The following is a 27,253-nucleotide window of genomic DNA, read 5'->3' on the forward strand; positions in this document are numbered from 1 at the left end:
AGGTGCCACCTCTGCCAGGGAGGTGGCACCTCCATCTCCCCACCATGGCAGTTGTTCCCCCCAGCCCCACCATGCCTGTCTCTGAGTGGTGGCGTGTCCGCAGGGGCGCGGGCACTGGGGGGCTGGGCCTGGCCATCGAGGGTCCCTCAGAGGCGAAGATGTCCTGCAAGGACAACAAGGACGGGAGCTGCGCAGTGGAGTATGTCCCCTTCACGCCTGGTGACTACGACGTCAACATCACCTTCGGCGGCCACCCCATCCCCGGTGCGGGCAGACACAGGGATGGGGGGTGGGGGGAGATGTCCTGACTGTCATCTGTTGGTCACAGGGCTTCACTGTGGTGATGCCACCCATGGTGGCCACACAGCCAAGTTGTCCCCTGCCCTTGCTGTCTCCATGGCCATGGCTTTGGTACCCCCGTTGCCACACTGACCGATGGTCGTGGTGTTGTCCTCATAGCTCACACTGACCCCGTGGCCACATTGACCTTATGACACACTGGCCCCACAAAGTGTCCATGCACATGATGGACACGCCAACTGTATGGCCACGTTGTCCCTGTGCCCCTGTTGACCTCATGGCCATGTTGACCTTGTCCTCATGCTGATCCCATCCCCACACTGACCCCATTCCCACACTGACCCCACACTCACACTGGCAGTGGCCACACCGCCCCCATGCCCACCTGCCCCATGCTGACCCCCTCTCTCCACACAGGGAGCCCATTCCGGGTGCGAGTGCGGGATGCTGTGGACGCCTCAAAGGTGACATGCTCAGGGCCAGGGCTGGGCCCCAGTGTCCGTGCACGGCTGCCCCAGAGCTTCACCGTGGATGTCAGTGCCGCAGGACGTGCAGCCCTTGAGGTGACGCTGCTGGGGCCCACTGGTACGTGGGGACATGGGGGGCAGGGGGGGCCTGTGTCTCGTGGGGCGTCCTGACCTCTGGGGTGTCCTGCCTCTTAAATGTCCTTCTCTGTAGGACGTCCTGGCCCTTGGATCCCATGGTCCATGGAGAGTCCTGCCCCCTGGGGTGTCCTGACTCCTGGGTTGTCTAGCACCATGGATGCCCTGTTCCAAAGGGTGTCCAGCCTCAGGGTGTCCCCTGTTATATAGGGTGTCCTGCCTGTGGATGTCCTGCTCCATAGCGTGTCCTACCCCATAGGATGTCCAGCCCTGTGGACGCCTTTCTTCATAGGGTGTCCAACTTCAACTCCATGGGGTGCCCTCCTTGTGGATACTCAGATCCACCCAGGGAGGTTGTGCCCTACATGCTGCTCTACACCCCCAACGTCCTCCTGTCCCACACGTCTCCCTGCCTTACATGCCCCCACCCCACATGTCCCACTGCCCCACAGGGCTGCCGGAGCCAGTGGAGATCCGAGACAACGGTGATGGCACCCACAAGGTCACCTACACCCCAGCCACTGATGGGCCCTACACCGTGTCTGTCAAGTACGGGGGGCAGGAGGTGCCACGCAGGTGAGACCCCACCTCAGGTGGGCACGGGACAGGATCCTCCACACAGCCTGGAGATCCCGGCACCCTCCTGACTCCCTGCTTCCCCCAGCCCCTTCAAGGTGACGGCACTGCCCACCCATGATGCCAGCAAGGTGCGGGCGAGCGGCCCCGGGCTGAGTGCAGGAGGGATCCCTGCCAGCCTCCCTGTGGAATTCACCATTGACGCCCGCGACGCCGGCGAGGGGCTGCTCACGGTGCAGATTCTGGTCAGTGTGTGAGGGGGAAACGTGGGGCAGTGTGAGGGTTGTGGGGGGGGCACACTGAGGATGGGCTGTTCACAGTCCAGCTCCTGGTCAGTGCAGGGGGGAGTCATGGGTGCTGAGCCCCACATGGTGCCTTTTCCCCCACATCCCGGGGTGCTGAGCCCCACAGGGTGCCCCCAGCACAGGGCACTGATGGGGGTTTCCTGCAGGACCCCGAAGGACAGCCCAAGAAGGCATCAATCCGGGACAACGGGGACGGCACCTACACAGTGTCCTACGTGCCTGACGTGCCGGGGCGCTACACCAGCACTGTCAAGTATGGGGGCGACGAGATCCCTGCATCGCCCTTCCGGGTCCTTGCCGTGCCTTCTGGCGATGCCAGCAAGTGCCTTGTCACAGGTGGGGCTGCCCCCCAGTGTCCTTATGCTGACCTATGTCATCCCCTTGCTGGCCTCTGGCATCCCCTTGCTGACCCACAGCATCCTCTCACTGCCCCACAATGTCCCCTTGCTGGCCCACCGCATCCCTCCCTGCCCCACAGCGTCCCTCCTGCCCCACAGCATCCCCTCCTGCCCCACAACATCCATATGCTGACCCACAGTGTCCCCCTGCTGTCCCACACCACCCACCCCAGACACCCCTGCCCTGCCTTACCCCCTACCACCCCATGGCTGCCCCCCAGCACACCCACTGCCCCACTGCTGCCCCTCAGCACCCCTCCCACCACCCCCAGACCTGCCCCACGGCGCAGTGGGGATGAGCGGGTGCCCCCAGGACAGGATGTGCCGGCCCCCCTGGAGCCCCCCGGCCCCCTCGGCACCCCCGGCCCCCCAACCAGCCCCCCAACCCCTTCTCACCGCTCTCCCTGGTCTTTCTTGCAGTATCCATTGGGGGCCATGGACTGGGTAAGTGGTGCCAGGGGGCAGTTGGGGGGCTGGGAGGAGGCAGTTGGGGGACAGGTTTGGAGTCCCCCCATGGCCCTGACCCCACCCTCCCCCGCAGGTGCCTGTCTGGGCCCCACCATCCAGATCGGGGAGGAGACGGTGATCACGGTGGATGCAAAGGCAGCGGGACAGGGCAAGGTCACCTGCAAGGTGTCAACGCCTGATGGTGCTGAGCTGGACGTGGATGTGGTGGAAAACCACGATGGCACTTTTGACATCTTCTACACCGCACCTGAGCCCGGCAAATACGTCATCACCATCCGCTTTGGCGGGGAGCACGTCCCTAACAGCCCCTTTCATGTCATGGTGAGTGGGGCACCGTGGGGGGCACAGTGAGTCTGGGGGGTTGTGATGAGCACCGTGGGTCAAACTTTGAGAGACCACGGTGTGGGCGGCATGGAACTGGGAGACCACGGTGGGTGCCATGGGGCAGAGCTGGGACTATGATGGGCACCATGGAGTCGGATGATCATGGTTGGTGCTGTGGGGCAGACAGGTGGGGCCATGGGGTTGGGAAACAGTGGTGGATCCAAGGGGCAAAGAGCTGAGGGCACAACGGACAGCATGGGACAGATTTTGGACACCAGGGTGAAACCATGGTGGGGTTGGAACATCGTGGTAGGCATCAACAGACAGAGGACTGGGGCCTTGGTCAACACCAAGGGACAGAGAGTTGAGTCAGTCAGCGTGGAGTTGCAAGAGCATAATGGGCACTGCAGGGTTGGGTGACCATGATGGGAGTTATGGAATTGGGGAACCATGGAGGGGCAGTGTTGGGACAATGGTGACCATCATGGAGCTGAGAGTTGGGAGACCATGGTGGGCACTGTGGGGCCAGAGCTGTGGTGTTGGGAGTTAGGATCATGGTGGACACCATGGGGTTTGGAGGTCATGAGGATCATCACAGGGCTGGGAGCCCACCTTGGGTGTTCTCATGTCCCCTCTATGGCCACCCTGGGGCTGGGAGCCCACTATGAGGTTCTCACCCTCCCTCTCTGCCCCACGATCAGGCCACAGAGGAGCCCCCAGCCACCGCCGAGAACCTCCGGCCCTTTAACCTCGTCATCCCCTTCACGGTGCAGAAGGGTGAGATCACAGGTACAGCACAGGGTTGTGGGGATAGGGACCACCCCTTCAGGCACCAGCCCCCTCTTGGTGCCCCTACTGATGAAATACCCCCAGGTGAGGTGCGGATGCCCTCGGGGAAGACAGCGCGGCCCAACATCACTGACAACAAGGACGGGACGGTGACAGTGCACTACGCCCCCTCCGAGAAGGGGCTGCACGAGATGGACATTCGCTATGATGGCAACCACATCCCCGGTGAGCCACTGGGGGGCACTGGGAGCCACTGGGAGGTGGCTGAGGAAGGTTGATACAACTATGCCCTGGCTGGCATCCTGTGGGTCAAGCACGCACCATGGTGTGGAATGTCCCTGTGGAATGTCTCTGTGGGGACCATGGTTGATCACCCTTGTGTTGGGGTGTCCCCATGGGTCTCTGACCATTGTCCCTTGTGTCCCCAGGGAGTCCCCTCCAGTTTTATGTGGATGCCATCAACCCACGCCATGTCAGTGCCTATGGGCCTGGACTGAGCCATGGGATGGTCAACAAGCCATGCACATTCACCATTGTCACCAAGGATGCTGGCGAGGGTGAGTGATGGTCAAGGGGGGCTGGGAGGCCCTGGGGACCCCCCAGTGCCATCAGGAGGGACTGGAGACCCCTGTTGCCTCCTGACACACCTTGTCCAGTGGCTTCTGACAATGCCTGTGCCTCCAGGTGGGCTGTCGCTAGCGGTCGAAGGTCCCTCCAAGGCGGAGATTACCTGCCAGGACAACAAGGACGGGACATGCACCGTGTCCTACCTGCCCACAGCCCCTGGCGATTACAGCATCATCGTGCGCTTTGATGACAAACACATCCCGGGCAGCCCCTTCACTGCCAAGATCACTGGTGAGACACAGTGCACAGTGTGGTCTGGGGAGTTCTGGAGGTTCTTGGGGGCTCCACGTGGCCATGGGGGCACCTAGTTGGCCATGGAGACATCTATGGAGTCATGGCCATGAGGGCACCTGCGAGGCTGTGGGGGCACTTGTATGACCGTGGGGGCACCTGTGGGTCATGAAGACCATGACATGGTTATGGGGACACCTGTGGGGTAATGGGCACACTTGCCCCATGGCCATTGGGACAGCTGTGGTGTCTCTTGTCCACCCCTGGCCACCTGGATCCCCCCTCCCATGGCCTTGGGGACACTGTGAAACCTTGGAGTCCCCAACCCATGGCCATAGGGTGTCATAGAGCTTTGAGGACCCCATGACAAGGCCATGTAGACCTTGTGGGGACTCTATCCATGGCCTTGAGGATGCTATTCACACATCTTTGGGCCACCCCTGATTCTGAGGACCCTCTCCACGTGTCCATTGGGACCTTGTGGGGCTTTGGGAATATCATTCCATCACCACTGGGATCATACTCATCTTGTCGTCCACCTTGGGTTGATGTCCCTGCTGATGGCATCTCTGCAGGGGATGACTCCATGCGCACGTCCCAGCTCAATGTGGGCACCTCAACTGATGTGTCACTGAAGATCGCAGAGACAGACCTGAGCCTGTTGGCGGCCACCATCCGCGCACCCTCGGGCAACGAGGAGCCATGCCTGCTCAAGCGGCTGCCCAACCGCCACATCGGTGTGCAGGGACACGGGGACACCATGGGGACACAGGGACATGCAGATGTGGGCGCAGGAGAACTGGCACATGGGCACATGAGAGGAGGATGTGGGACCTGGGAACTTGTCAGGACAGGGAACAGTGGGGCTAGGGGGTCACAGGGATGGGTGGCCTTGTGGCATTGGGTCAGCAGGGGGTTGGTGGCCATAGTCAGGGGACTTGGATGGTGACCAGGGGCTGATCGAGGTGGCCAGGGGCTGGTGGCGGTGGCTAGGGGATGCGGATGGTACATGCATGGTGGCCAAGTCTGGTGGTGGTGTGTGACCGCTGCGTCCTCCCCAGGCATCTCATTCACACCCAAGGAGGTGGGCGAGCACGTGGTGAGTGTGCGGAAGAGTGGGCAGCACGTCACCAACAGCCCCTTCAAGATCCTGGTGGGACAGTCAGAGATTGGTGATGCTGGCCGGGTCAAGGTGTGGGGCCAGGGGCTTCTGGAGGGCCATACCTTTGAGGTGGCTGAGTTCATCGTGGACACACGCAGTGCTGGTAAGGACATGGTGGGGGATGGCCATGGAGGTAGCCGTGGCTAAGGCCAGGATGGGGTGATGGCCCTGACCATGAGTAGGTTGTGGCCACCCAAGGATAGTGGCCATGGTAATTGCAGTGGTGTACTAAGGCCACATGTGATGGTGGCCAAAGCTACATGTGGCCAGGAAGGGATGGTGGTGATGGTCATGGCCAAGGCCGGATGGTCCCTGTGGCTGGGGTTGGATGGTGGCTGTGGTGGCGATGTGGCCATAGCCAGGATGATTTGAGGACTGTGGCCATGCTATAGCTGTGGCCAGCACAGGATCAGGTGGTGGCTATGCTGTGACCTTCATCTAAATGGGATAGTGACCATGGTGGTGGCATGGCCAATGCCCAGGTGAAAGGTGGCTAAGGCTATGCCATGGCTGTGGCCAACACAGGATGGGCTGGTGGCTATGACTATGGGCACAGTATGACCACGGCCAGGATAGAGTGATGGCCATGTCCATGGTGCAGCCAAGAGGGTGATGCTGGGTGATGCTGTGGTGACCATGGCATGGCCATGGCCAGGACAGGGGTGATGACTGGGATTGGGTTGTGAACGTTGACAGTTTGGGCTTGTGGCCTTGGTGTGACCATGACCAGGACAGGGACAGCCTCCACAGGACACTCTGATCATGTCCCCATGTCCACCCAGGTTACGGCGGGCTGGGCTTGTCCATTGAGGGCCCCAGCAAGGTGGACATTAACTGTGAGGACATGGAGGATGGCACCTGCAAAGTCACCTACTGCCCCACCGAGCCCGGCAACTACATCATCAACATCAAGTTTGCTGACAAACATGTCCCAGGTGGGGCTGGGGGAAACGTGGGGGACAGAGGGTTGTGGTGGGGAGGAGTGCTAGGACCCCCAGGGTGTGATGGGTCCCTGACGTAACTCTCCCACAGGGAGCCCCTTCACGGTGAAGGTGACGGGTGAGGGGCGGATGAAGGAGAGCATCACGCGCCGGCGGCAGGCGCCCTCCATCGCCACTGTTGGCAGCACCTGTGACCTCAACCTTAAGATCCCAGGTACGGTTGGCCTTCCTCCTCCTTCTCCTCCTCCTTCTTCTTCTCCTCCTCCTACCCCCTCCTCCTCCCACCCTCCCTCCTTCTCCTCCTCCTTCTCCTCCTCTTTTCCTCCTCTTCCTTCTCCTCTTCTCATCTTTCATCCTCCATTATCCTCCTCTTCATGCTCCATCATCCTCCTCTCTTCCTCCTCTTCTTCTCCCTTCTCTATCCTAATCTTCCTCCTCCTGCTCTGTGGGCCATGGGGATGGAGACGCATCTCAGCCACTCCAGCTCTGATTTCTCCTTGCTTCCTCTTTCTCTCCCATCTGTGCATCTGTGTCCATGTCTGTGTCCCTCTGTGTGCCTGTGCTGCGTCCTTGCATCCCACTGTGCATGCCACCCTGTACTGATACCTCCATCCATGTGTCTGTGTGTCCATTCACACCTATCCACGTGTCCATCTCTGGCTTCATCCACCCTTGGCTCCACCCCTCCCTGCACCATTCTCTACTTCCAACCCTGTGACCACCCATGTCTCCACCCATCATGATTCCATCATCCCTGTGTCCATCCTTGTCTCCATCCCTCCATGTCTCCGCTCATCCACGTCTCCTCCCATCACTACATCCTCCCCTCTGTCCATTCATCCCCATGTCCATCCATATCCTTCTGTGCCCCCATCACCCCTCTGTGCACCCTTCCGTTCCCCCTCCGTGCTCACGTCCTGTGGTCCCCACGTGTCCCCACGTGTCCGCACTGTCCCTCTGTGTCCCCGCGGGGTGTTCCCCAGGGAACTGGTTCCAGATGGTGTCGGCGCAGGAGCGGCTGACGCGCACGTTCACGCGCAGCAGCCACACGTACACACGCACGGAGCGCACTGAGATCAGCAAGACGCGCGGCGGCGAGACCACGCGCGAGGTGCACGTGGAGGAATCGACCCGCGTGGGCGGCGCCTTCCCCCGCGCCCCCCCAGAGCCCTTCGGGGCCTTCGGGGCCTTCGGGACCCGCGAGGGCATCGGCGCCTTCGCAGCCCCTGCGCGCCCACACGAGGGTGCGTCCCGCACCGGGGTCCTTCGGGGGGTGCGTGAGGGGGTGTGCAGCAAAGTGGGATTGCACAAGAGCTGCGTGTGCATGAGGGGCAAGTGTGCACCAGCGCTGGGTGTGCAGGGCACTGTGCTTGCACAAGGGGCAGGAGGGCACGAGGGGAGTGTGAGTGCAGGGAGGTGTGTTTGCACAAGGACTGGGTGCACCGGAGCACCAGTGTGTGTTTGCACAGAGCTGTGCTTGCACAAGGGCCGGGTGTGCAGGGAAGTGGGCGTGCGTGAGAGCTGGGCACACTTGCCATGGGAGTGCCCTTGCACATGGCTGTGTGTGCTCACACAAGGGCCCACCTGTGTGTGCCCAGGACACACCTGGGACAGACTCCCTGGCACATGCGTGGGGGCTGCTGTGCTGATGGGGGGTGCCCTTCCCACAGGGATATGTGCAGAGGTGGGGGCAGCTCTGGCTCTTTGCACACGCAGGTGCACACCTGCTTACGGGGTGTGTGCGCTCAGCCCAGAGGGCTGTGGGTCCCTTCGGCATGGGTGTGCAGTCCCTCAAGGGCATGTGCATGTGTGTGCACACGTGTGTGTAAATGTGCGTGCGTGCACGCTGGCAAGTGCACGTGTCCTGTGCGTGAAGGGATGCACTTGCAGGGTGGGGTGCACCCAGTGGGGGGGTGTACCTGGGCTCTGGTGGGTGTTGTGATGTCAGGGCACACTGATGGCAGGATGGTGGGATGACAGTGACAAGGGTGCCCTGGTGGTGGGGTAGGAGGGTGTTAGTGTGCTGGGGAGCCCTTGGGATGATGGTGAGAAGGTGGTGGGGCAATGGGGTGCCCCAGTGCCCTGGTATCAGAGTGACAGGATGTTGGGGTGCCAGGATGACACAGTGCCCCGGTGACAGGATGCAGGGGTGCTGTGGTGCCAGGGTGATGGCTTGATGGGGTGACAGGGTGCCATGGTGACAGGATGACAGGGTGCCCCAATGACAGATGCTGGGGTGCCATAATGACCTGGTGATATGGGAATGGGGTGCAGAGGGGGTGCAGGCGTTCCCGGGTTACAGGATGATGGAGTGATGTGGTGACAAGGTGCCCTGGTGACAGGATGACAGTGTGCCATATAGTGATGGGGTGCTGGGGTGCCATAGTGTCGCAGTGGTGGTGTGACAACAAGGGGGTGGTGTTGGGGTGCCCAGGTGCCTGCAAGGTGACACAGTGTGTGCCTGCAGGTGAGACGATGCTGCAGGAGCTAGGATGCCATCGTGGGAGGGTGTTGGGGTGGCGCTGGGGTGCCGATGGTGTTGGGGTGCCCACGGTGATGGGGTGCGTGCTTGCAGGCGAGGCATCGGCGCAGGAGCTGTCGGCGCAGGTGCTGAGCCCGTCGGGGCAGCGGCGCGAGGCCGAGGTGGTGCCGGGGGGCGCGGGGGTGTACAGCGTGCGCTTCGTGCCCCAGGAGACGGGCGCCCACACCGTCAGCGTCAAGTTCCGGGGGCAGCACGTGCCCGGGAGCCCCTTCCAGTTCACCGTGGGGCCCCTGGGCGAGGGTGGCGCCCACAAGGTGCGCGCGGGGGGCACCGGGCTGCAGCGCGCTGTGGCCGGCACGCCAGGTATGTGGGGGTCTGCTGAGTATGGGGGATGATGGGGGCCTGGGGGCTCAGGGGGGTAATGGGTGTGTGGGTGTGATGTGCATGTGGGGGCAATGAGGGATGGGTGCTCTTGGGGGGGATGTGTGTGGGGTCTGGGTGCTGTTGGGGGTGTGGGTGGCAGTGGGGGGGTAGGTGCTATATGTGTGGGGGGAGTTGGTGAAATTTGGGGGCTCTGGGTGCTGTGCTGGGGGATTTGGGTACAGCTGGGTGTAGGGGCAATGGGGGGGTGTCATAGATGCTCTGTGTTCCATGGGTGGGATGTGGGTTCTTTGGGAGGCTCTGGGTGCCATGGGGATGTGGGTGCAAGTCTGTGCTGGGTGTCACCATCCTGGGGTGCCATTGAGGGCCAGGGTGACCCCGGTGACCCCCCCCAGCTGAGTTCAGCATCTGGACGCGTGAGGCGGGCGCGGGGGGACTCTCCATTGCTGTCGAGGGGCCCAGCAAGGCCGAGATCTCCTTTGAGGACCGCAAGGACGGCTCCTGTGGTGTCTCCTACCTGGTGCAGGAGCCAGGTGAGGGGGGCCTATACCCCAACACCCCCAACCACCCTAACCACCCCTAACATCCCCCAGGGTGCTCAGCCTGGGGCTGGGGCCACAGGACCCTCATATGAGGAGGAATGCACATGCAAATGTATCCCCAATTAAGGGTGTCCCCCCAGGAGGATGTCCCCAAATAAAGGTGTCTCCCTGCACAGGTGTCCCCATGGGAGGGTGTCTCCATGAGTGGTGTCTCTGCGCATGGGTGTCCCCACATTGCAATGTTCCCAAGGGAAGGTGTCCCTGTGTGGGGGCTCCCTGCCTGACTGTCCCCTGTCCCCCAGGTGACTACGAGGTGTCCATCAAGTTCAACGAGGAGCACATCCCTGACAGCCCCTTCATTGTCCCTGTCGCCTCCCACTCTGATGATGCCCGACGCCTCACTGTCACCAGCCTGCAGGTACTGGGGACAGCCCCTGTGAAACCCTGGGGCACCCCTGGGCTCACATGCCACAGGATGCCCTCTGGGTCACTTTTGGGCTGCTCTGAGCCCCTATTGCACTCTTGGGATGCCCACTGTGTGTCATCATTGGGTCTCCTGTGGCACCCTTGGACCCTCTGGGGCCACCTCTCTCTCCCTCATGTCACCCCTAGACCACCTTTATGTCCCTCTGAGCCAGCCTTGGGACCCTCTCTGATGCCAGTCTCACGACCCTTGTGTCACACTGCACCCCTGTGACACCCTTGGACCCCGTGGTGTTCCCCCTGCCCCACTGCCCCCCTGCTGTGTTCCTCCATTCCCTGGGGTGATCAGCCAGCATCATTCACGATGTCCCCCTGTCCTCCCCCATCCCTGATGCCACTGTGGTGTCCCCACAGGAGACAGTGGCAGTGAACCAGCCAGCGTCCTTCGCGGTGCAGCTGAACGGGGCGCGCGGCGTCATCGATGCCAAGGTGCACACGCCTGCAGGGGTGGTGGAGGAGTGCTACGTGTCCGAGCTGGACAGCGGTGAGGGGACACGGGGACACTGCGGGGACACTGCGGGGACACCGGGTCTGCAGATGTGGGGTTGTGGGCACAGGGTGCAGGACACGGGGACATATGATGTGGGGACATGGGGCTTGAGGGCATGAGAACATGGGGTATGGGGACACAGGACATGGTGACATGATGACATCCACCAGACTAGTACACACTGGGGTTCTTGCGTGGGGTGTGGAGACATAGGGATGTGGGACACGGGACACAAGGGTATGGGGACATGTCTGTGTCCCCCTGATATGCATTGGGGTTCCTGCTGTGCAAGAACAGGGGTGTAGGGACATGGGGACACAGGAACATGGGGGTGTGGGGACATGGGGACACAGGGACATGGTGACATGTCTGTGTCCCCCAGACCGGTACGCCCTGGGGTTCCTGCCACGTGAGAACGGAGTGCACTCCATCGACCTGCGCTTCAACGGGCGCCACGTGCCCGGGAGCCCCTTCAACATCCGCGTGGGCGAGCAGAGCCAGGCTGGGGACCCTGGGCTCGTCACTGCCTTTGGGCCGGGCCTCGAGGGTGGCCGCACAGGTGACACTGCTGTGGAGACAGGGTCGGGGCTGTGGGAGGTGGGTGGGGAGAGACACAGCCGTGAAATGGTGATGGAGACAGAGCCACGATGGAGATGTGGCCATGGCGTTGCCCTGATGGGAACATGGCCGTGGGTGGTGACCACAACAGTGTCCTGGTGTCCCCCTCATGATGCCATCGCCATGTCCATCTCCCAGGGGTGCCCTCGGAGTTCCTGGTGAAGACAGCCAATGCAGGGGCAGGAGCACTGGCTGTCACCATTGATGGCCCCTCCAAAGTGGAGCTGGACTGTACTGAGGTCCCTGAGGGCCACCGCGTCACCTACACCCCAATGGCCCCTGGCAACTACCTCATCTCCATCAAGTATGGGGGCCCCCACCACATCGTGGGGAGCCCTTTCAAGGCCAAGGTTACTGGTATGAACAGGGGGGACATGGGGATGGGAGGGGACATGCGTATTGGGAGGGACATGGGGACAGAGAGGAACATGGATCTAGCGGGGACACGGGAACTGGGGGGGACATGGGGACACCAGGGCCACATCATGGGCAGCCCCTTCAAGGCCAAGGTCACTGGTACAGATGGGGTGGGGGCAGATATGGGGATGGGGAGCATGGAAAAGGGAGACTGGGGGAGGAAAATATGGGAGTCCCCTGTGTGGAGTGACAAGGGTCTGTGATGGGCATGATGGGGAGTTGCAGGAGGGCCAGCCTGCAGGACCCCCAGGGTGACATGAGTGGGGGAGTCCTGGAGGTGACGTGGTGTAGGAGCCCCCGGATGACATGATAGGGGTCCCAGGGGGAGGGGGGTTGTCCCCAAAAGATATCCCCCCAGCACGGTGTGATGGGGGTGTCTCACGGTGGGGCCTGACCGTGTCCCCCTGGTACTCCCCAGGCCCACGGCTGTCGGGCGGGCACAGTCTGCATGAGACCTCGACAGTGCTGGTGGAGCCAGTGGTGAGGGCGGGCTCACGGGGTCCCCCCGCCTTTGGGGGGGTCACCAAGGCCCCGTCAGACGCTGGGCAGGTGGTGGCCCGGGGGCCAGGGCTGGCAGCCGCCCGCCTAGGCCACAAGAACCACTTCACCGTGGACTGCAGCAAGGCCGGTGAGGGGCACTGGGGGTCCCGGGGGCTGGGGTGGGTGGGAGGGGGCATGGGGCTGGAAGGGCAGATGGGGGCTCAGCAGGTGCTCCAGGGGCTCCTAGGGGAGTCCTGTGAGGGCTTGGAGGAGAGGTGGTGGGTCTGCGGGGTGTTCAGGGAATTCTGGGGAGTCTTCAGAAAGGATGGGGTGGCTTAAAGGTGGGCCTGGGGGCCCTGGGAGGGGATGGGGTGGGTGAGTGGGGGAGTCTGGTGGAGGATCTGGGATGCAGGCGGGAAGCTCGGGGTGACCCTGGGGTCTCAAGCTGAGGGTTCACCCTGCCCATGTCCCCCCAGGCACAAACATGCTGCTGGTGGGGGTGCATGGCCCCAAGGCCCCGTGCGAGGAGGTGCATGTGAAGCACGAGGGGAACCGCGTGTACACGGTGACCTACAGCGTGCGGGAGCGCGGCGAGTACGTGCTGCTGCTGCGCTGGGGGGACCGCGACGTCCCGGGGAGCCCCTTCCGTGTCACTGCGGCCTGAGAGCCCCGGCGTGCGGGGGGCCGCGGGCCTGGCAATAAAACACTGGGAGAGGAACAGCGTCCGAGTGGTGACTGGGGACACGGCACGCGGTGGGGCTGGGAGCAGGCCAGAGCCGGGGCCACTCTGGGGAAGGACGCCTGGTCCACGGATGTCCTGAGCAAGACACCACAATTCTGGGGTGTGCAGAACAGCACAGCAGGGTTTGGGGGTGGCCCTGGGGGTCTGGGGCAGGACGGTGGGGCCCGGGGGTGTCTAGAGAAGGACATCCTGGTCCTGGGGGGTGGGGGGCATTCTGTGGGCTGCAGGATGGGATCATGAGGCCCCGGTGTGAGATGGTCGGGTCTGGAACACAACACTGGAGGTGGCCTGGAGCAGAATGCCCGAGAGATGAGGGGGTCCAAGGGAATTCCATGGAGGAACAGTGGCAGCCTGGGGGCCCCGGGGTGTTCGGGGGTCCAAGGAGATTCCATGGAGGAACAGCGGCAGCCTGGGGGGCCCGGGGTGTTCGGGGCTCCAAGGGGATTCCATGGAGGAACAGCGGCAGCCTGGGGGGCCCGGGGTGTTCGGGGGTCCAAGGGGATTCCATGGAGGAACAGCGGCAGCCTGGGGGGCCCGGGGGGGTTCGGAGTCCCGGCCAGAGCGGTCCGGTGTGCCTGCGGGGCCCGTGCCGTCCGGTAGAGGGCGCTGTGCAGGACAGGGCCCCGCGTCCCCTCAAGTTCACGGCGAGCTGCGCATGCGCGCAGTGAGGGGCGGGGCCGGCGGTAAGGAGTGGGACGAGGACGCAGAGAGGCGTGGCCATCAAGGGCGTGGCTCCTCCCCCGGCGGTGGGCGGGGCCTGGCCGCGTTGCCGGGCAGCGGCGGGCGGGGCGCTCCGGGAGCGGCGGCGGAACCCGGAAGTGGCGGCGGGTTCCGGTCGGTCCCGACCGGTCCCGATCCCCACAGCCGCTCCCGGCGGCCGCTTTCCCTCGGTCCCTGTCCCGGCGGATTCCGTTCCCAGCGCGGCATGGCGGGCCGCGGGAAGCTGATCGCGGTGATGGGCGATGAGGACACGGTGACCGGGTTTCTGCTGGGCGGCATCGGGGAGCTGGACAAGCACCGGCGGCCCAACTTCCTGGTGGTGGAAAAGGAAACAAGCCTGGCGGAGATCGAGGAGACGTTCCGGTGTGTGTGGGGGGAAGGCAGCCCGGGAGGGCTCGGGCGGCCTGAGGGGGGCCGGGGGGGTCAGTAAGGTTCGGGGTGCCAGAGGGCTCCCTGTGGTGGCCGTGTGAGTCCACAGTGGGGTCTCTGAGGGGGATCCAGACAGGTTCTGGGCTCTCGGGGGTCGCAGAGTTCCGGGGGGGAAGGGGGAGGACCGGCGGGAGTCTGGGGTCAGGGTGCCAGGAGTGTTCAGGGGATCGGGGTCCCAAGGGGCCCGAGGAGCGTGTCCCGCCTGCTGGGGCGCCCACGGTGAGCGCTCTGTGCCCCTCACTCTCCCTTTTTCCCGTTGGCAGGGGTTTCCTGGCACGGGAGGACGTGGGCATGATCCTGATCTCGCAAGCGCTGGCGGAGCAGATCCGGCCGGCGGTCGCAGCCCATGCCCGGGCGCTGCCCGCGGTGCTCGAGATCCCCTCCAAGGACCACCCCTACGACCCGGCCCGGGACTCGGTGCTGCGCCGCGCCCGGGGGCTCTTTGCACCCGATGAGCTGCGATAGAGCCCTCCAGGACCCCCCAGCCCCTGCCCACACTCCCCCAAATCCCCCTCTAAGCTCCCCCAAACAGTTCCCCCAATACCTCCCAGTGTGTGCAAGCCCCCGTGGCACACCCAAGCTGTCCCCTGCACCCGTGGCCTCTTTGTACCCAGCCACGGGTGACTGGCACCCCCAGACAGTCCCTGGTACCTTCCCAGCACCCTCAAAAGGTCCTCCACCACTCCCCCAGCTTCTTCACACTTGACAACCTGTGGTAGCCCTCCCTGGTACCCCAAAACAGCCTGTGACACGCTATGGGGTCACAAGCCAGGCCTGGGGTCTCCATCCCAGGGAAGCCCACCCAGGGGCCCCCAGCCCACCTGGGGCAGTTGTGCCCCATGCCTGTGGGGTCCCCACCCCAAGAAGTCCCCAGCCCATCCCAGGGTGTTTCTGGGGGGTCCTGGGGGTTCCCGGGGTGTCCTTCGAATGCTGGGGGGCTGTGATTGCCCTGTGGGTCTGAGGGTGACATGGGGAACTTGGCGTGTCTCTGAGGGTGCCTGGGGCTGCCACAGGGGCCCTGAGGGTGACCCGTGACTATGTCTCAGTCATGTCCCATGATGGGGAAGTGCCACCACTGTATCCTGCTAAATCCTGCCAGGTCCTGCCTGTAGGCAGGGAGGGACGCCGTGGGGGAGGAAAGGAACACCCCAAGGACACTGGGAGTTGTCACTGTGACCTTGTCACCGTTCCCCCAGCTCCTCCTCAGCCTCCTCAGCCCCAGCAGAACCTGGGGGGAAGGTTATTTATTGTCCTCCCCCAGTGCCCAAATGTCATTTGTGTCCCCTGTGTGTCTGCCTGACAGTGTCCCCAACATGTGCTGACACCACTGACTGTCTGCTCTGCTCTGTGGGGTGCTGTGAGGGATGGGGACGGGAGGAAGACAGAAATGGGGGGACTTGGGATCGTGGCAGAGGGACATGCAGTGCGGCACGGGGACAGAGACGTGGAGGGCTCAGGGCACAGGAGCACCCTGAGACCCCTCCATAACCCCCACCTTTGGGGGGACAGCAGGGGTGAGCCCCCTGCACCCCACAGCGCCTGAGGGCATTGGTCTGAGGGCCTGGGAGCCCCATGCACCCAGGTCTGCCCCCATGTTTCTGTTCCCACCTCCTCAGCAGCCCCTGCTGTGCCCCTGCCGACAGGGGTGACTCCTGGAGGGGCGCTGAGGGGGAACCCACATCTCTGGGGATCTGGGTAGTGGCCGTGCTGGGGACATGCAGTGGGGAGTGGGCAAGGCCGGGCACAGACACAGTTGTCACAGATGTCCCACACACACACACACAAGTGCCACACACAGGTGTCACACACATACCACAAATACACATTTATGACACATAGAATTACAGAACAGTGTGAGGTGGAAGGCAGCTCACCAGTTGCTGCCCACTGCTCGTTGTACTGATGAGAGAAGTACCAGGGTAGCAAAAAAGGACTTCAGGGTGCTGGGTTGCCTGGTTGAAGAGACAAAAGCAAAAGGTACAAGAGGTGGTGGTCTTGATTTTTTTGGTAGTAGGGATGAATGCCAAAATGAACAGATGGAGATGGATGGGTTCACCTCTAGAAGAGGCAAAAGGTTCCAACCTGTGAATTGGCAGGGCTGATTGAGAGGGCTTTAAACTAGATTTGAAGGGAGAGGGGGATGAGAGCACACTCACTGGAAATGAAGCTGGGGGCAGCAGGCCAGTGCTGGGGAGAAGTTGATAGCACAGCTAAAGTGCATCTACACCGATGCAGCAGTGTGGTCAACACAGGAGGAGCTGGAGGCCATGGTGCAGCAGCAAAGCTCTGATGTAGTTGCTGTCATGGAACTGTGATGAGATGACTCCATGACTGGAATGCTGCAATGGATGGCTCCAAGCTCTTCAGAAGGGACAGGTGAGGCAGGAGAGGTGGTGTGATGACTCTGTATGCTAGGGAGGGTTTTGGCTGTCTGGAGCTTAGTAATGAAAAGGTTGACTGGTCATGGGTAAAAATCAAGAGGAAGGCTGGCAAGGCAGATATCTTGGTGGGGGTCTGTTCTAGACCTCCCAACCAGGATGAAGAGGCAGATAAATTATTCTATGAAGTGCTGGCTGATGTTTTGTGGTTGCCAGCCCTTGTTTTTGTGGAGGTCCTTAACCTGCTGGATGTCTGCTGGAAGCAACACAGTGGAGAGGAGACAGTCTGAGAGGCTCCTGGAATGTGTGGAAGAGAACTTCTTAGTAGTTGAGCAGCCCACCATGGGTGGGGCCCCGCTGGATCTGCTGTTTGCAGACAGAGGGGCTGTTGGAAGATGTGGTGGTCAGAGCCATCTTGGGCATAGTGACCCTGAAATGAAGGAGTTTTCAGTCCTTGGTGAAGTAACAAGGTGCTTAACAAAGTCTCTACACTGTCAGAGGGTGAATTTCAGCCAGTTTGGGACACTGATTTGGACAGTCCCTTGCGAATCAGCCCTTACAAACAAAGGGTCCCAGGAAGGCTGGGCATACATCAAGAAGGAAACCTTTAAGGTGCAGGAGCAGCCTGTCCCTATGTGCCTAAGAATGAGCTGGTGGGGAAGAAGTGATTGTCCCAGGACACCTCAAGTCCTGTGTCCAGTTCTCAGCCCCTCAGTTCAAGAAGGACAGTGAGGGGCTGGAGTGTGTCCAGAGAAGGCAACATAGCTGGGGAGGGCCTGGAGGGTGAATCCTATGAGGAGTAGCTGAGGGAGCTGTGGAGTCTCAGCCTGGAGAAAAGGAGGCTCAGGGGGAACCTTCTCACTCTCCAGAACTCCCGGACAGGAGAGCGGAGCCAGGGGAGTCTCAGCCTTCCAGGGAGCAAAGGACAGGACAAGAGGGAGCGGCCTCAAGTTATGCCAGAAGAGGTTCAGGGTGGACTTCAAGAAAAAATTTTTCATGGAAAGGTGGTCAGGCATTGGAAGGGGCTGTCCCATGGAGTCTCAGTCCCTGGAGGTGTCCAAGGAACAACTGAATGTAACACTCAGTGGTCTGGTCTGGTTGACAAAGTGGAGACCAGGCATGGGTTGGACTCAATGGTCTAGGAGGGCTTCTCCAGTGTAATTGATTCTGTGGTTCTGTGTGATTCTGTGATTTGACATATTTGTATGGATTGATGGAATCCACTCTCAGCCTGCTCCAGACTAACTAGGCCAAGCTCCTGCAGTCTCTCCTCATCAACAGACATGCTCCAGACTCTGAATCATCTTTGTGGCTTCCTTGACCCTCTCCAGCAGCTCCTTGTCTTTCCTGAGTTGTGGAGCGCAGAACAGCCTCACGTGGGCAGGGCAGAGGGGCGGGATCACCCCCCTGCCCTGCTGGCCACACTCTGCCCAACACCCCTGTGATGTCCCACCCAAAGGGGAAGGGAGAACCTGGGATCCCAATGTGCAGGAAGAATTTACTATCTTTGTTAATGACAAGGATGATGGGAGGGAGTGCACCCTCTGCATGTTTGCAGGTGACACCAAGCTGAGTGGGGCAGGTTGCACTCTGAGGGACCTGGACAGGCCCAAGTGGTGGCCTGTGGGAACCTCAGGAGGTTTGACAAGACCAAGTGCAGATGCTGCACCTGAGCAACCTTTGGAATCCATCCAGGCTTGGAATGAGCAGATGGAGGAGCCGTGGGAAAAGGACTTGGGGGTGCTGGTGGATGGGGGGGACATGACCCAGAACCTCCTGTCCTGGGCTCATCCCATAGCATGGGCAGCAGGGGATACTCTTGGATTGTGCTGTGTGAGGGAGATCAGGCATGCTGACCGCCTTCCATCCAGAGAGCAGCAACTGTATTTTCCTCTGTAATTTCATACTGTTATCTTTTTACCCTTAGCCATCCTCCCACAAAGTACTTCAAGAAATTATGGAGGGAAAAAATGTAAGCTTTCATTTCTCTGGGTATTTAATCAAAGTCAGATGCCTTTATGAAATGGATGCAAACAAACACATGCAAAAGGTGAATGTAGGTGAACTAGCAGAGCACTGCTGTTTTACAGTAAGGATCACCACATTTAAAATATTCGTTGGGGGTGGGAAGAACGGTTGACAGGCTGAGAGAGTTATGGCTGGCCAGCCTGGAGAACAGATGGTTCCAGAGAGACTCTGGTGCCTCTTCCAGTACTTAAAAGGGGCTTAGACAAAGGCTAGAGGGGTACTTTGGACAAGAGCGTGTAGTGATAGGACACAAGAAAAATGGCCTTAAGCTGCAGGTGGGCAGATTTAGATTAGGTGTTAGGAGGGAATTTCTGACTGTGAGTGCAGGCAGGCCCTGGCACAGAGCAGCTGTGGCTGCCCCTGGATCCCTGGCAGTGCCCAAGGCCAGACTGGACAGGCCTTGGAGCACCCTGGAATAGTGGAAGGTGTCCCTGCCCATGGCAGTGGTGTCACTGGCTGGTCATTAAAGTCCATTCCACCCAGAGCATTCCATGTCTCTATGACTCTGTGCTGCCCCTCCCTGCCATGCCCAGCACTCAGAACCAGCCCCTCTGTGACAGTGGCCCTGGCCCGGGCACTGTGAGCACCACGAAGGCTGTGCGTGTGGTGGCAGTGGCCACACTGGAGGTGACACGTCTGTTCAGGCTCTGCCACCTGCGCTGGCACCGATGGCTCTTCTGTGGCTGCTCATGCTGCTGGCCCTGGCCGGGCCCGTGTGGGGCACCTGGGACTCCTGCAGGTCAGTGGTTCCAGGCTCTGGGAGGGAGCTGGAGGAACACTTGGGGACTTCCCTGGCAGAACTGTGCTGAAAGATGCCCCTCGGGGTTGTGTGGCCCTGCTGCCGCTCAGCACCAGGTGGGACTTTCAGCCTGAGCAGTAGCAGAGCAGTAGCAGCCACTGAGCAGGGCAGTGATGGCTTTGTGCTTCCAGAGGGACCTGCGGGCTCCGGCCCATGGCCTCTGACCACAGCACTGCTGTTCTCGACTACAACTCTGTGACTTCTGCTGATGACACGTCCCATGTGGGTGGCACCGGTGTCCAGCCAGGGGCCTGGCCCGGCATCGTCAGCATCCAGGCCACCTGGGAGAACGGCACGTGGCACATGTGCACGGGTGTCCTCCTCAGCTCCCAGTGGGTCCTCACGGTCGCACACTGCTTCGCCAGGGCCGGGTAAGAGACAGCAGGGACAGAGATGTCCCCAGAGCACGGGGCAGGCGCCCAGCTCGCAGCACCAGGGCCACTTCCCTGCCCACCCGGGGAAGCAGAAGGCCGGGAAATGCTGGGCTGCTGCAGCCCATGGCTCTGCTCCCTGTCACCCCTCTGTCCATCTGCTCCCCAGGGGCATCTCCATGTGGGACGTGGTGATAGGGGCCTCAGATCTGAGACAGCCAGGCCCCGAGGCTGTGGTGAGACGCATCCAGAGGCTCCTGGTGCACCAGCACTACGTGGCTGCCACGGCCAGGAACGACATCGCCCTGGTGGAGCTGAACCAGCCCGTGGAGTGCAGCGACTACATCCAGCTGGGCTGTGTGCCCGACGCCTCGCTCAGGGTCTCAGAGCTGAAATCCTGCTACATCGCCGGCTGGAACTTTGCCAGAAGTGAGTTCTCCAATAGGATGTGCGCTCCCAGGGCGAGCTGGGCACCCCGGGGTCACGGGCTGGGTGCACCGGGGACACGGGCTGGGCACTCCGGGGACACAGGCTGGGCACTCCGGGGACACAGGCTGGACACCTGGGGACACGGGCTGGGCACCCCGGGGACACCAGCTGGGCACCCCGGGGACACGGGCTGGGCACTCCGGGGACACAGGCTGGACACCCGGGGACACAGGCTGGGCACTCCGGGATCACGGGCTGGGCACTCCGGGATCACGGGCTGGGCACCCTGGGGACACGGGCTGGGCACCCTGGGGACACGGGCTGGGCACTCTGGGGACACGGGCTGGGCACCCTGGGGACACGGGCTGGGCACCCCGGGGACACCAGCTGGGCACCCCGGGGACACCACACGGGCTGGGCACAGACAGAGTCCGGCCGCAGGACGCCAGCGGGGCCGGCTCAAAGCAGCCCGGGCTGGGGGAAGGAGTCCCCGCCAAGACGGGGCGTGGAACGGGATGAGCTGTAAGGTCCCTGCTCACCCAGACAATTCCTGCTGGCCCTGTGAAACCTCGGGGGAGATGGGTCTGGTCCCTTCCCCAGGCCAAAAGCAGGGACACAGCTGGACAACATCGCTCCGTGGGGAAGGGGCAGAGCCAGGAAGGGGGTTCACCCCAGGCAGGGGAGGGGATGGGTATCGAGCTGCTGGGGGCTCATTCCCCTCTGTGCCCACAGCTCAGGGAACAGGCATGGTGCTGCAGGAGTCCAAGGTCCACCTCATGGACACGGAGCTCTGCAACAGCAGCCCATGGTATGCAGGGGCCGTTCATGCTGACAACCTGTGTGCTGGCTACCCACAGGGTGGTATTGACACATGCAAGGTAGGAGCGTGTGATGAGTCCCTCAGCCCCTGGCAGTGTAGGGACCCCCTGATCCCCCCATGCAGCCCAGGCTGTCCCCTGTCCACCCCTCCCTTCCCCACAGCAGCGCCCCTCACTGTCGCTGAACCATCTCTCCTGGCACAGGGGGACAGTGGGGGTCCCCTCGTCTGCAAGGACAATGAAGCCGACTACTACTGGCTGGTGGGCTTGAACAGCTGGGGAAGAGGTTGTGACAGAGCCAGGCACCCCGGGATCTACACCTCCACTCAGCACTTCTACAACTGGATCCTGCTCCAGACGGGCCTGAGCCCCGCAGAAAGAGCTGGTCCAGCACCGGAGCCAGTTGTCACCTTGGCCCCTGAGGAGGAGCCTGAGGAACCAGAGGAACCAGAAGAACACATCAACTTGACCCCTGAGTACAGCCAGAGACCAGCAGTGACATCCTCAGGCACGTCACTGTCCATGGCATTCCCACACCAGATCCTGGTGCATTTCTGGAATCTGGTGCAGGAGTTCCTGCAGTTTCGGAAGGACAAAAAAGCCTGAGCAGCAGGATGAGCAGGATCCAGGGCTACCTACAGTGGATCATGGCAGCTCCTGCTGGGCCAAAGGTAGTCTTGGGGCCAGAGGCTTCTCTGTCCTGCCCATGCTGCTGTGCTGCAGCCACAGCGATGCTGATGTGACTGAGGCATTGAAGTAAAGTTTCTGTGTTCACCATTACCCGTGTTTTCAGCCCTGCTCAGTGCACTCGCAGGCTTGCAGAGTCCCTGCTCTGTCTGTCCATCTGCTGTGCTGTTCACATTCATTCTTCAGCCTGGAGAGGGCTCCAGGGAAACCTCAGTGCCCCTTGCAGTGCCAGAAGCAAGTTATAATAGTGGGGGAGAGTGGCTTTTTGCATGGGCAGGCCATGACAGGACAAGGAGGAATGGATTAAATCTAGAGGAGGGGAGATTGGGATGAGATGCTGGGAAAGGAGTTTTTACTCAGAGGGTGATGAGGCCCTGGCACAGGGTGCCTAGAGAAGCTGTGGCTGCCCCTGGATCCCTGGAAGTGTCTAAGGCCAGGCAGGACAGGACTCGGAGCAACCTGAGATAGTGGAAGGTGTCCCTGTCCATGGCAGGGGGTGGAATGAGGTGACCTTCCATGACTGTTTTAAGAGTGTGTGTGTGTATCCAGCTCTCTGGAATGCAGCATCTTGTGCACACACGTGCACACAGACAAGAGCCATGGCCACATCCAACCAGCTGGGACAGAACCGGCCCCTGGGTGTGAGCCCACCTGTGTCAGCTGTATGGACCAGGAAGGAGAAACCTCCTGTGCTCAGCAGCCCCTGGGATCTGTCTGTTCTGGGGCAGAACGGGGACAGCAGCCCAGGGATAGCAGCAGAGGTCATGGGTGGACTGAGGCAGCACTGGCTCAGCTGGAAGCATGCTGAGCTGGCCTGTGACCTTAAACAACCTGGGACCTGCCTCCTTACAGCAGCAGTGCGGGGACGATGCCATCATAGCTTTGTAAAAAATATCCTTTAGTGTTTGCTTTCTGCAGCAGGTACCACTACAGTGCCTGGGCAGGATCCCTCCTGCAGGTCCAGGATGGCTCACTTCTCCCTAGGCAGCTCTGCCTTGAAGGAGCAGTAGGAATGAGCCACCACCCATGTGGAATCATGTGGATTCTCCCATCCCTCTCCTGAGCGAAATGTGCAGCAGCGAGGGCCGAGCCAATGAAGATTCTGCCCAGGCAGGTTCCCACAAGAAGGGAAGAGGCCCAGCTGCCCATCACCACAGCTCTAGGGCATGAGAAGCATCACTGTCCTCCATGCAAGCTCCAGAAGTCCAGAGCCAAGGGGAAAACAGGCTCAGGTTCCAGGCCTAAGCAGATGAGGGCTCCTCTTCAGTGCAGCTCTTCCCTTTATCTGGCAAATCCTTGCTTGTTTTCTGCAGTTCAAAGCTCTGGAAAGGAGCAGGACAAGGAACTGCTGAGAAATGACACAGACTGCAACAACTGTATCTGCTGTGGCTCTTTTAGACTCCACCTAGGGCAGTGAGAGCTCTTGTGATGGTTCCCACTTCCCCCCTCCCTGCCCAGACTGATCAGCACACAAAGCCCAGCAGAGGGCAAAGCTTCCCGTGCTGCAGTTTCCCCCCTTTGCCACAGGGGAAAAAGAGCAGAACTGCTCATCCGACAGGACTCAGGACAGAGCAGGGACAGAGCCTTCCCTACCTCCAGCTCCCGCAGGACCTCGTCCATGAAGTCTCCTGAGTGCTGTTTGTAAGCCACGGCCAGTCTGATGGCATCGTTGAAGAGCTGGTGGGAAGGACAAGGCCCGTCACTCACAGGATGGGGCACACGGGCACTGGATTTCTGTAGCAGATGGAGACTGTTCCCACATCCCAGAGGAAAGAAAGCCCTCTGCAGCTCTCCATAGCCACCAGCCACATGGAGCTGAAATGACGGACAGCAGCCCCCATGTCCCTGCACGGCCAAGGGGCCTCGTGGACACCAAGCCCAGCAGTCAAACGCCCATCTCACCTTCACCACGTTGGTGCCGTCGGCAGCAGACACAAAGTAAAAGGGCAAGCTGAACTTCCGGGCAAAATTGAAGCTTTTCTGGGTCACCTTCATATCCGCTGAGGCAGACAAAGAAGATATGGTCAGTCAGACATGGCAGGAGATCCAGAAGGTGGTGTCTTCTGTGTGACACATCAGCCCCTGCTGAGCCAGATGAGCCACAGCCCTGTGACAGCAATCCCAAAGGGCTGGCTGGCATTCCCCATGGGAGGGAACCTTCCAGCCTCCTGCAGAGCCAGGTGAACAGTTCTGTCAGCAGGTACATTGAGACACTTCAGCACAGAGGAGTCTGTACAGGCTGAAGGAGCACCAAGACTATTCCTGACTGATCCAGGGAAGCCACAGAACAGCTTTTGCTTCCTTTAGTTGCCATTTTTGACCAGGTGCTACTCCAATCACTTTTGGGATCTTGATGGATAGAATAGGCAGTGTAGTAAGGACAGAACTAGAAGAAAAATGCTTGAATAAAATTGAAATGGATGAAATTTACACTTTTAATTGCTGGTGACACAGGACAAGCACCTTTAAGACAGCAGCTGAGGTCAGCACAGGACCCTGCCCTGGGGGACTGAGGAAATCCTCTGGACCCAACAGACAAGGGACATTGGTTCTCAGTAAGGACAGGAGTGAATCCCACCATGACCCTGGCAAGCGGGGAGCAGCAGGCACACTCACCATCAATCTTGTTGGCCACTACAATGCACGGAATCTCTGGGCGGAATTCCCTCAGCTCCTTGTACCAGCTGTTCAGGTTCTTGTAGGTGACCTTCCGCTGCACATCAAACACCTTCCAAGAGAGAACCACCTATCCTGGGGCCAGCCCAGCACTGACTGACACAGGACAGCTGTGACCAACACAAGGACAGAATGCAGAATGTTCCCAGGAAGACAAGACGAAGGGAACTGGGCGTTATTAGAAAGGGTGAAAGAGAAAGGGGCAGTATCGCCAAGCCCAGCAAGCAGGAAACAGCCCCTTGATGTCCTTTACACTGTCCTGTGTCCTGTGCAAGTCCCTGCCACTCACACAGGGAGCTGGCACTGGGAACAGTTTGTGCCAAGCAGGATCAGATGTGGCCTCCTCTGTTCTGACAACTAAACCACAAATGAAAATCACTGGTGGAACAGTGGAAAGTGAGAGTGACAAGACAAACCAGGAGATCTGAGCAGGAGAGGAGCCAACAAAACTGGCAACAGGGGCAAACATGAGGACATTGAGAAGACAGCAGAGCCAGGGGATAGAGGAAAAGGGTTACCAGGAGAGACAGACCAGAGCTAACCAGGTCCATCTACAGGGGGCTTATATGGTGAGAGAAGAAAGAACAATCTAGGAAAGTTTTTTAAACCACTGGAAGAGACAAGGAACACATGGCAGTGTAACCATAAAAATAACACAAGTGTCACTGAGACCATTCTGCACCCAGCTCCCACGGGCCCAGCTGAGACCCCCTCACCATGATGCAGGCATGGGCCTGGTGGTAGTAGGAGGCGTGCATGCTCCGGAACCGTTCCTGGCCTGCCGTGTCCCAGAAGTCTGTAACTCAAAAACAGCTCAGAATGACACAACTCATCGAGCTCTGTTTTTCTCACAACTTACACCCAGGAGGAAAGCATAGCCCACCTGCTCAGAGACACAAACTGAGCTTCACCTCACTAATCTGAAACACCTCAGGGTTAAGAAATTGTGGCAAACTGGGACCTTTCCTTACTGGGCTCAGCTGTGGGCTGTGCTGGCACTGGCCATCAACAAAGGAGAAGCCACCAGTGACACGAGTTGTGTGGGACAGCAGGACCAACCAAGACAGGCAGAAGTGCACAGAGCAGTAGCCATGTCTGGCACTCTCTCACTAGGGATGACAATGGGAAACTACCTAAAACTCCAGCAGCTGCTGGACACTGCTGATTTCTGACCCAGCGATGGTCAGCCGGGGCCCTGCCATGGGAAATGCTCCAGCTTCTCTCACAGACATCTGACTCTGCTCTCCCAGGGGCAGGAATCATTCTGAGGTGCTGAAGGTAAGTCAGCCAGAGGCAAACAGGTCCCCAGTCCATGAAGTTCTATGTACACCAGATATCATGGGGCAAATCTGGACATGGCAGTGCCTTTTGCTGTTGGTGCAGCTCAGGTGGAGATCCCCCACCTCTCACTGTGTTTGTAGGTTCACATCTGGCTCTGGTTTGCTGTATGAATTGGCTCAGCTTCAGTTAAGAACTTCAGTGTAGTCACACCTCTTGTCAGCTGGACCCAAGCATGGTGCTGTACCCAAAGCCAAATGAGCCAGTTTCCTTAGGGATTCTTTTGCACTGATACTGTGACTGGATTCTGTGTCAGACCCACTGGACAGTGACTTTCTTAAACTGCCCAAATACAAACAGGTCCCCACCAGACCACATTTGCATTCACTGTCTGTGTCATAACGAAGCTGTTGAGCAGTGTCAGCCCCGGTCCCAACGAGCCATGACCAGTGACTCCATGTGGAGTCCATCCAGACCATTCTCTATCCTCCGACTGTCCACCCATCCATCCAACCTCTGTCTCTCCAGCTCAGAGTCCAGGACATCGTGGGGACAGTGCGCTACACTTTGCCAAGCCCAGGGGGATGATGGCAGTCACTTTGCCCCATCCACCAATGCTGCAGACCCGTCCCAGAAGGGCACCAGATTTGTCACGATGCAGTTGTCTATCAAAACACGTAAGCGAGACCCAGACCGAGGGGATCTGCCCTTCCCAGCTGTTCCCTCTGCCACGGCACGCCGTGTCCCCGGGCTGGCCCCACTCACCCACGCGGACCTCCTGCCCGCCCACCCGGGCGCGGTGCTGGTACAGCGTCAGGGCGAACGTGGAGAGCTGCTGCGGCTGGCTGCGGCGCGTTAAGGAGCCCACCGAGAGGGGCAGAGCCGCTCCGCCGCGACCCCGCCCGCCGCCGTGCCGGCCCCGCTCCCCCGCTGCCAAGGATACAAGCCATCGAGCAGGAACCGCTCCAGCAGCCTGCCGAGAGAGCACGTGTGGCCGTGAGCCGCGGCACCGCCGCTGCCCGCCCGGCTCCGCGGGACCCCTGCCCCAACCCCCGGGACGACCGCGCCCCACGCACTTGGACTTGCCCACGGCGCTGTCGCCCAGGCAGATGATCTTCACCGTCTCCTCAGCGCCGGCCGCGGCCTCAACCCGGGCCTCATCCGGGGCCTCCTCCCGCGCCGCGGCCCGGCCCTGCTGCTCCGCCGCCGTCGCCATGGTAGCGCCTGCGCGTCCCCGATGCCGCGCGACGCGGCCCGGCCCCGCCCCATCCCGGTCCAGCCC

At 60.7% G+C, this 27,253-nt stretch overlaps 4 protein-coding genes across 7 annotated transcripts in view; 3 read left to right on the forward strand and 1 right to left on the reverse strand.

Moving 5' to 3' along the window:
- The window catches only part of FLNC (filamin C), a 29,286-nt gene extending 15,952 nt beyond the window's left edge, over window positions 1-13,334 (forward strand). Inside the window, exons 24-47 of one of the 4 annotated variants that reach the window (XM_059847696.1) lie at window positions 104-264; window positions 718-885; window positions 1,355-1,478; window positions 1,567-1,723; window positions 1,930-2,119; window positions 2,602-2,625; window positions 2,723-2,970; window positions 3,675-3,762; window positions 3,847-3,987; window positions 4,191-4,319; window positions 4,447-4,620; window positions 5,196-5,357; window positions 5,682-5,885; window positions 6,565-6,717; window positions 6,815-6,937; window positions 7,707-7,967; window positions 9,299-9,568; window positions 9,982-10,119; window positions 10,431-10,546; window positions 10,966-11,095; window positions 11,484-11,660; window positions 11,858-12,076; window positions 12,555-12,764; window positions 13,093-13,334. In XM_059847696.1, the coding sequence (XP_059703679.1) occupies window positions 104-264; window positions 718-885; window positions 1,355-1,478; window positions 1,567-1,723; window positions 1,930-2,119; window positions 2,602-2,625; window positions 2,723-2,970; window positions 3,675-3,762; window positions 3,847-3,987; window positions 4,191-4,319; window positions 4,447-4,620; window positions 5,196-5,357; window positions 5,682-5,885; window positions 6,565-6,717; window positions 6,815-6,937; window positions 7,707-7,967; window positions 9,299-9,568; window positions 9,982-10,119; window positions 10,431-10,546; window positions 10,966-11,095; window positions 11,484-11,660; window positions 11,858-12,076; window positions 12,555-12,764; window positions 13,093-13,280 (3,955 nt within the window). In that variant the 3' untranslated portion in view covers window positions 13,281-13,334. The remainder of the gene's footprint in view (window positions 1-103; window positions 265-717; window positions 886-1,354; window positions 1,479-1,566; window positions 1,724-1,929; window positions 2,120-2,601; window positions 2,626-2,722; window positions 2,971-3,674; window positions 3,763-3,846; window positions 3,988-4,190; window positions 4,320-4,446; window positions 4,621-5,195; window positions 5,358-5,681; window positions 5,886-6,564; window positions 6,718-6,814; window positions 6,938-7,706; window positions 7,968-9,298; window positions 9,569-9,981; window positions 10,120-10,430; window positions 10,547-10,965; window positions 11,096-11,483; window positions 11,661-11,857; window positions 12,077-12,554; window positions 12,765-13,092) is intronic. The other 3 variants (XM_059847699.1, XM_059847698.1, XM_059847700.1) reach the window with 3 other exon arrangements.
- Window positions 13,335-14,145: 811 nt separating this feature from the next.
- On the forward strand, window positions 14,146-15,834 carry ATP6V1F (ATPase H+ transporting V1 subunit F). The gene is made up of 2 exons (XM_059847703.1): window positions 14,146-14,441; window positions 14,771-15,834. The coding sequence occupies exons 1-2, from the start codon at window positions 14,284-14,286 to the stop codon at window positions 14,970-14,972; spliced, it is 360 nt and encodes a 119-aa protein (XP_059703686.1). The 5' UTR covers window positions 14,146-14,283; the 3' UTR covers window positions 14,973-15,834.
- A 3,885-nt stretch (window positions 15,835-19,719) lies between these two features.
- On the forward strand, window positions 19,720-22,110 carry LOC132327966 (acrosin-like). Its single transcript, XM_059847701.1, has 4 exons — window positions 19,720-20,083; window positions 20,253-20,512; window positions 21,245-21,390; window positions 21,535-22,110. The coding sequence occupies exons 1-4, from the start codon at window positions 19,866-19,868 to the stop codon at window positions 21,934-21,936; spliced, it is 1,026 nt and encodes a 341-aa protein (XP_059703684.1). The 5' UTR covers window positions 19,720-19,865; the 3' UTR covers window positions 21,937-22,110.
- Window positions 22,111-22,894: 784 nt separating this feature from the next.
- LOC132327967 (rab-like protein 2A) lies at window positions 22,895-27,221 on the reverse strand. Its single transcript, XM_059847702.1, has 8 exons — window positions 27,048-27,221; window positions 26,915-26,944; window positions 26,737-26,816; window positions 25,410-25,489; window positions 24,634-24,745; window positions 23,920-24,017; window positions 23,611-23,694; window positions 22,895-23,339 (listed from the first exon to the last, which is right to left on the reverse strand). The coding sequence occupies exons 1-8, from the start codon at window positions 27,185-27,187 to the stop codon at window positions 23,259-23,261; spliced, it is 705 nt and encodes a 234-aa protein (XP_059703685.1). The 5' UTR covers window positions 27,188-27,221; the 3' UTR covers window positions 22,895-23,258.
- Between the last annotated feature and the right edge of the window lie 32 nt (window positions 27,222-27,253).

Source organism: Haemorhous mexicanus, chromosome 5, assembly GCF_027477595.1.
Source record: "Haemorhous mexicanus isolate bHaeMex1 chromosome 5, bHaeMex1.pri, whole genome shotgun sequence".
Classification (NCBI taxonomy): Eukaryota; Metazoa; Chordata; class Aves; order Passeriformes; family Fringillidae; genus Haemorhous; species Haemorhous mexicanus.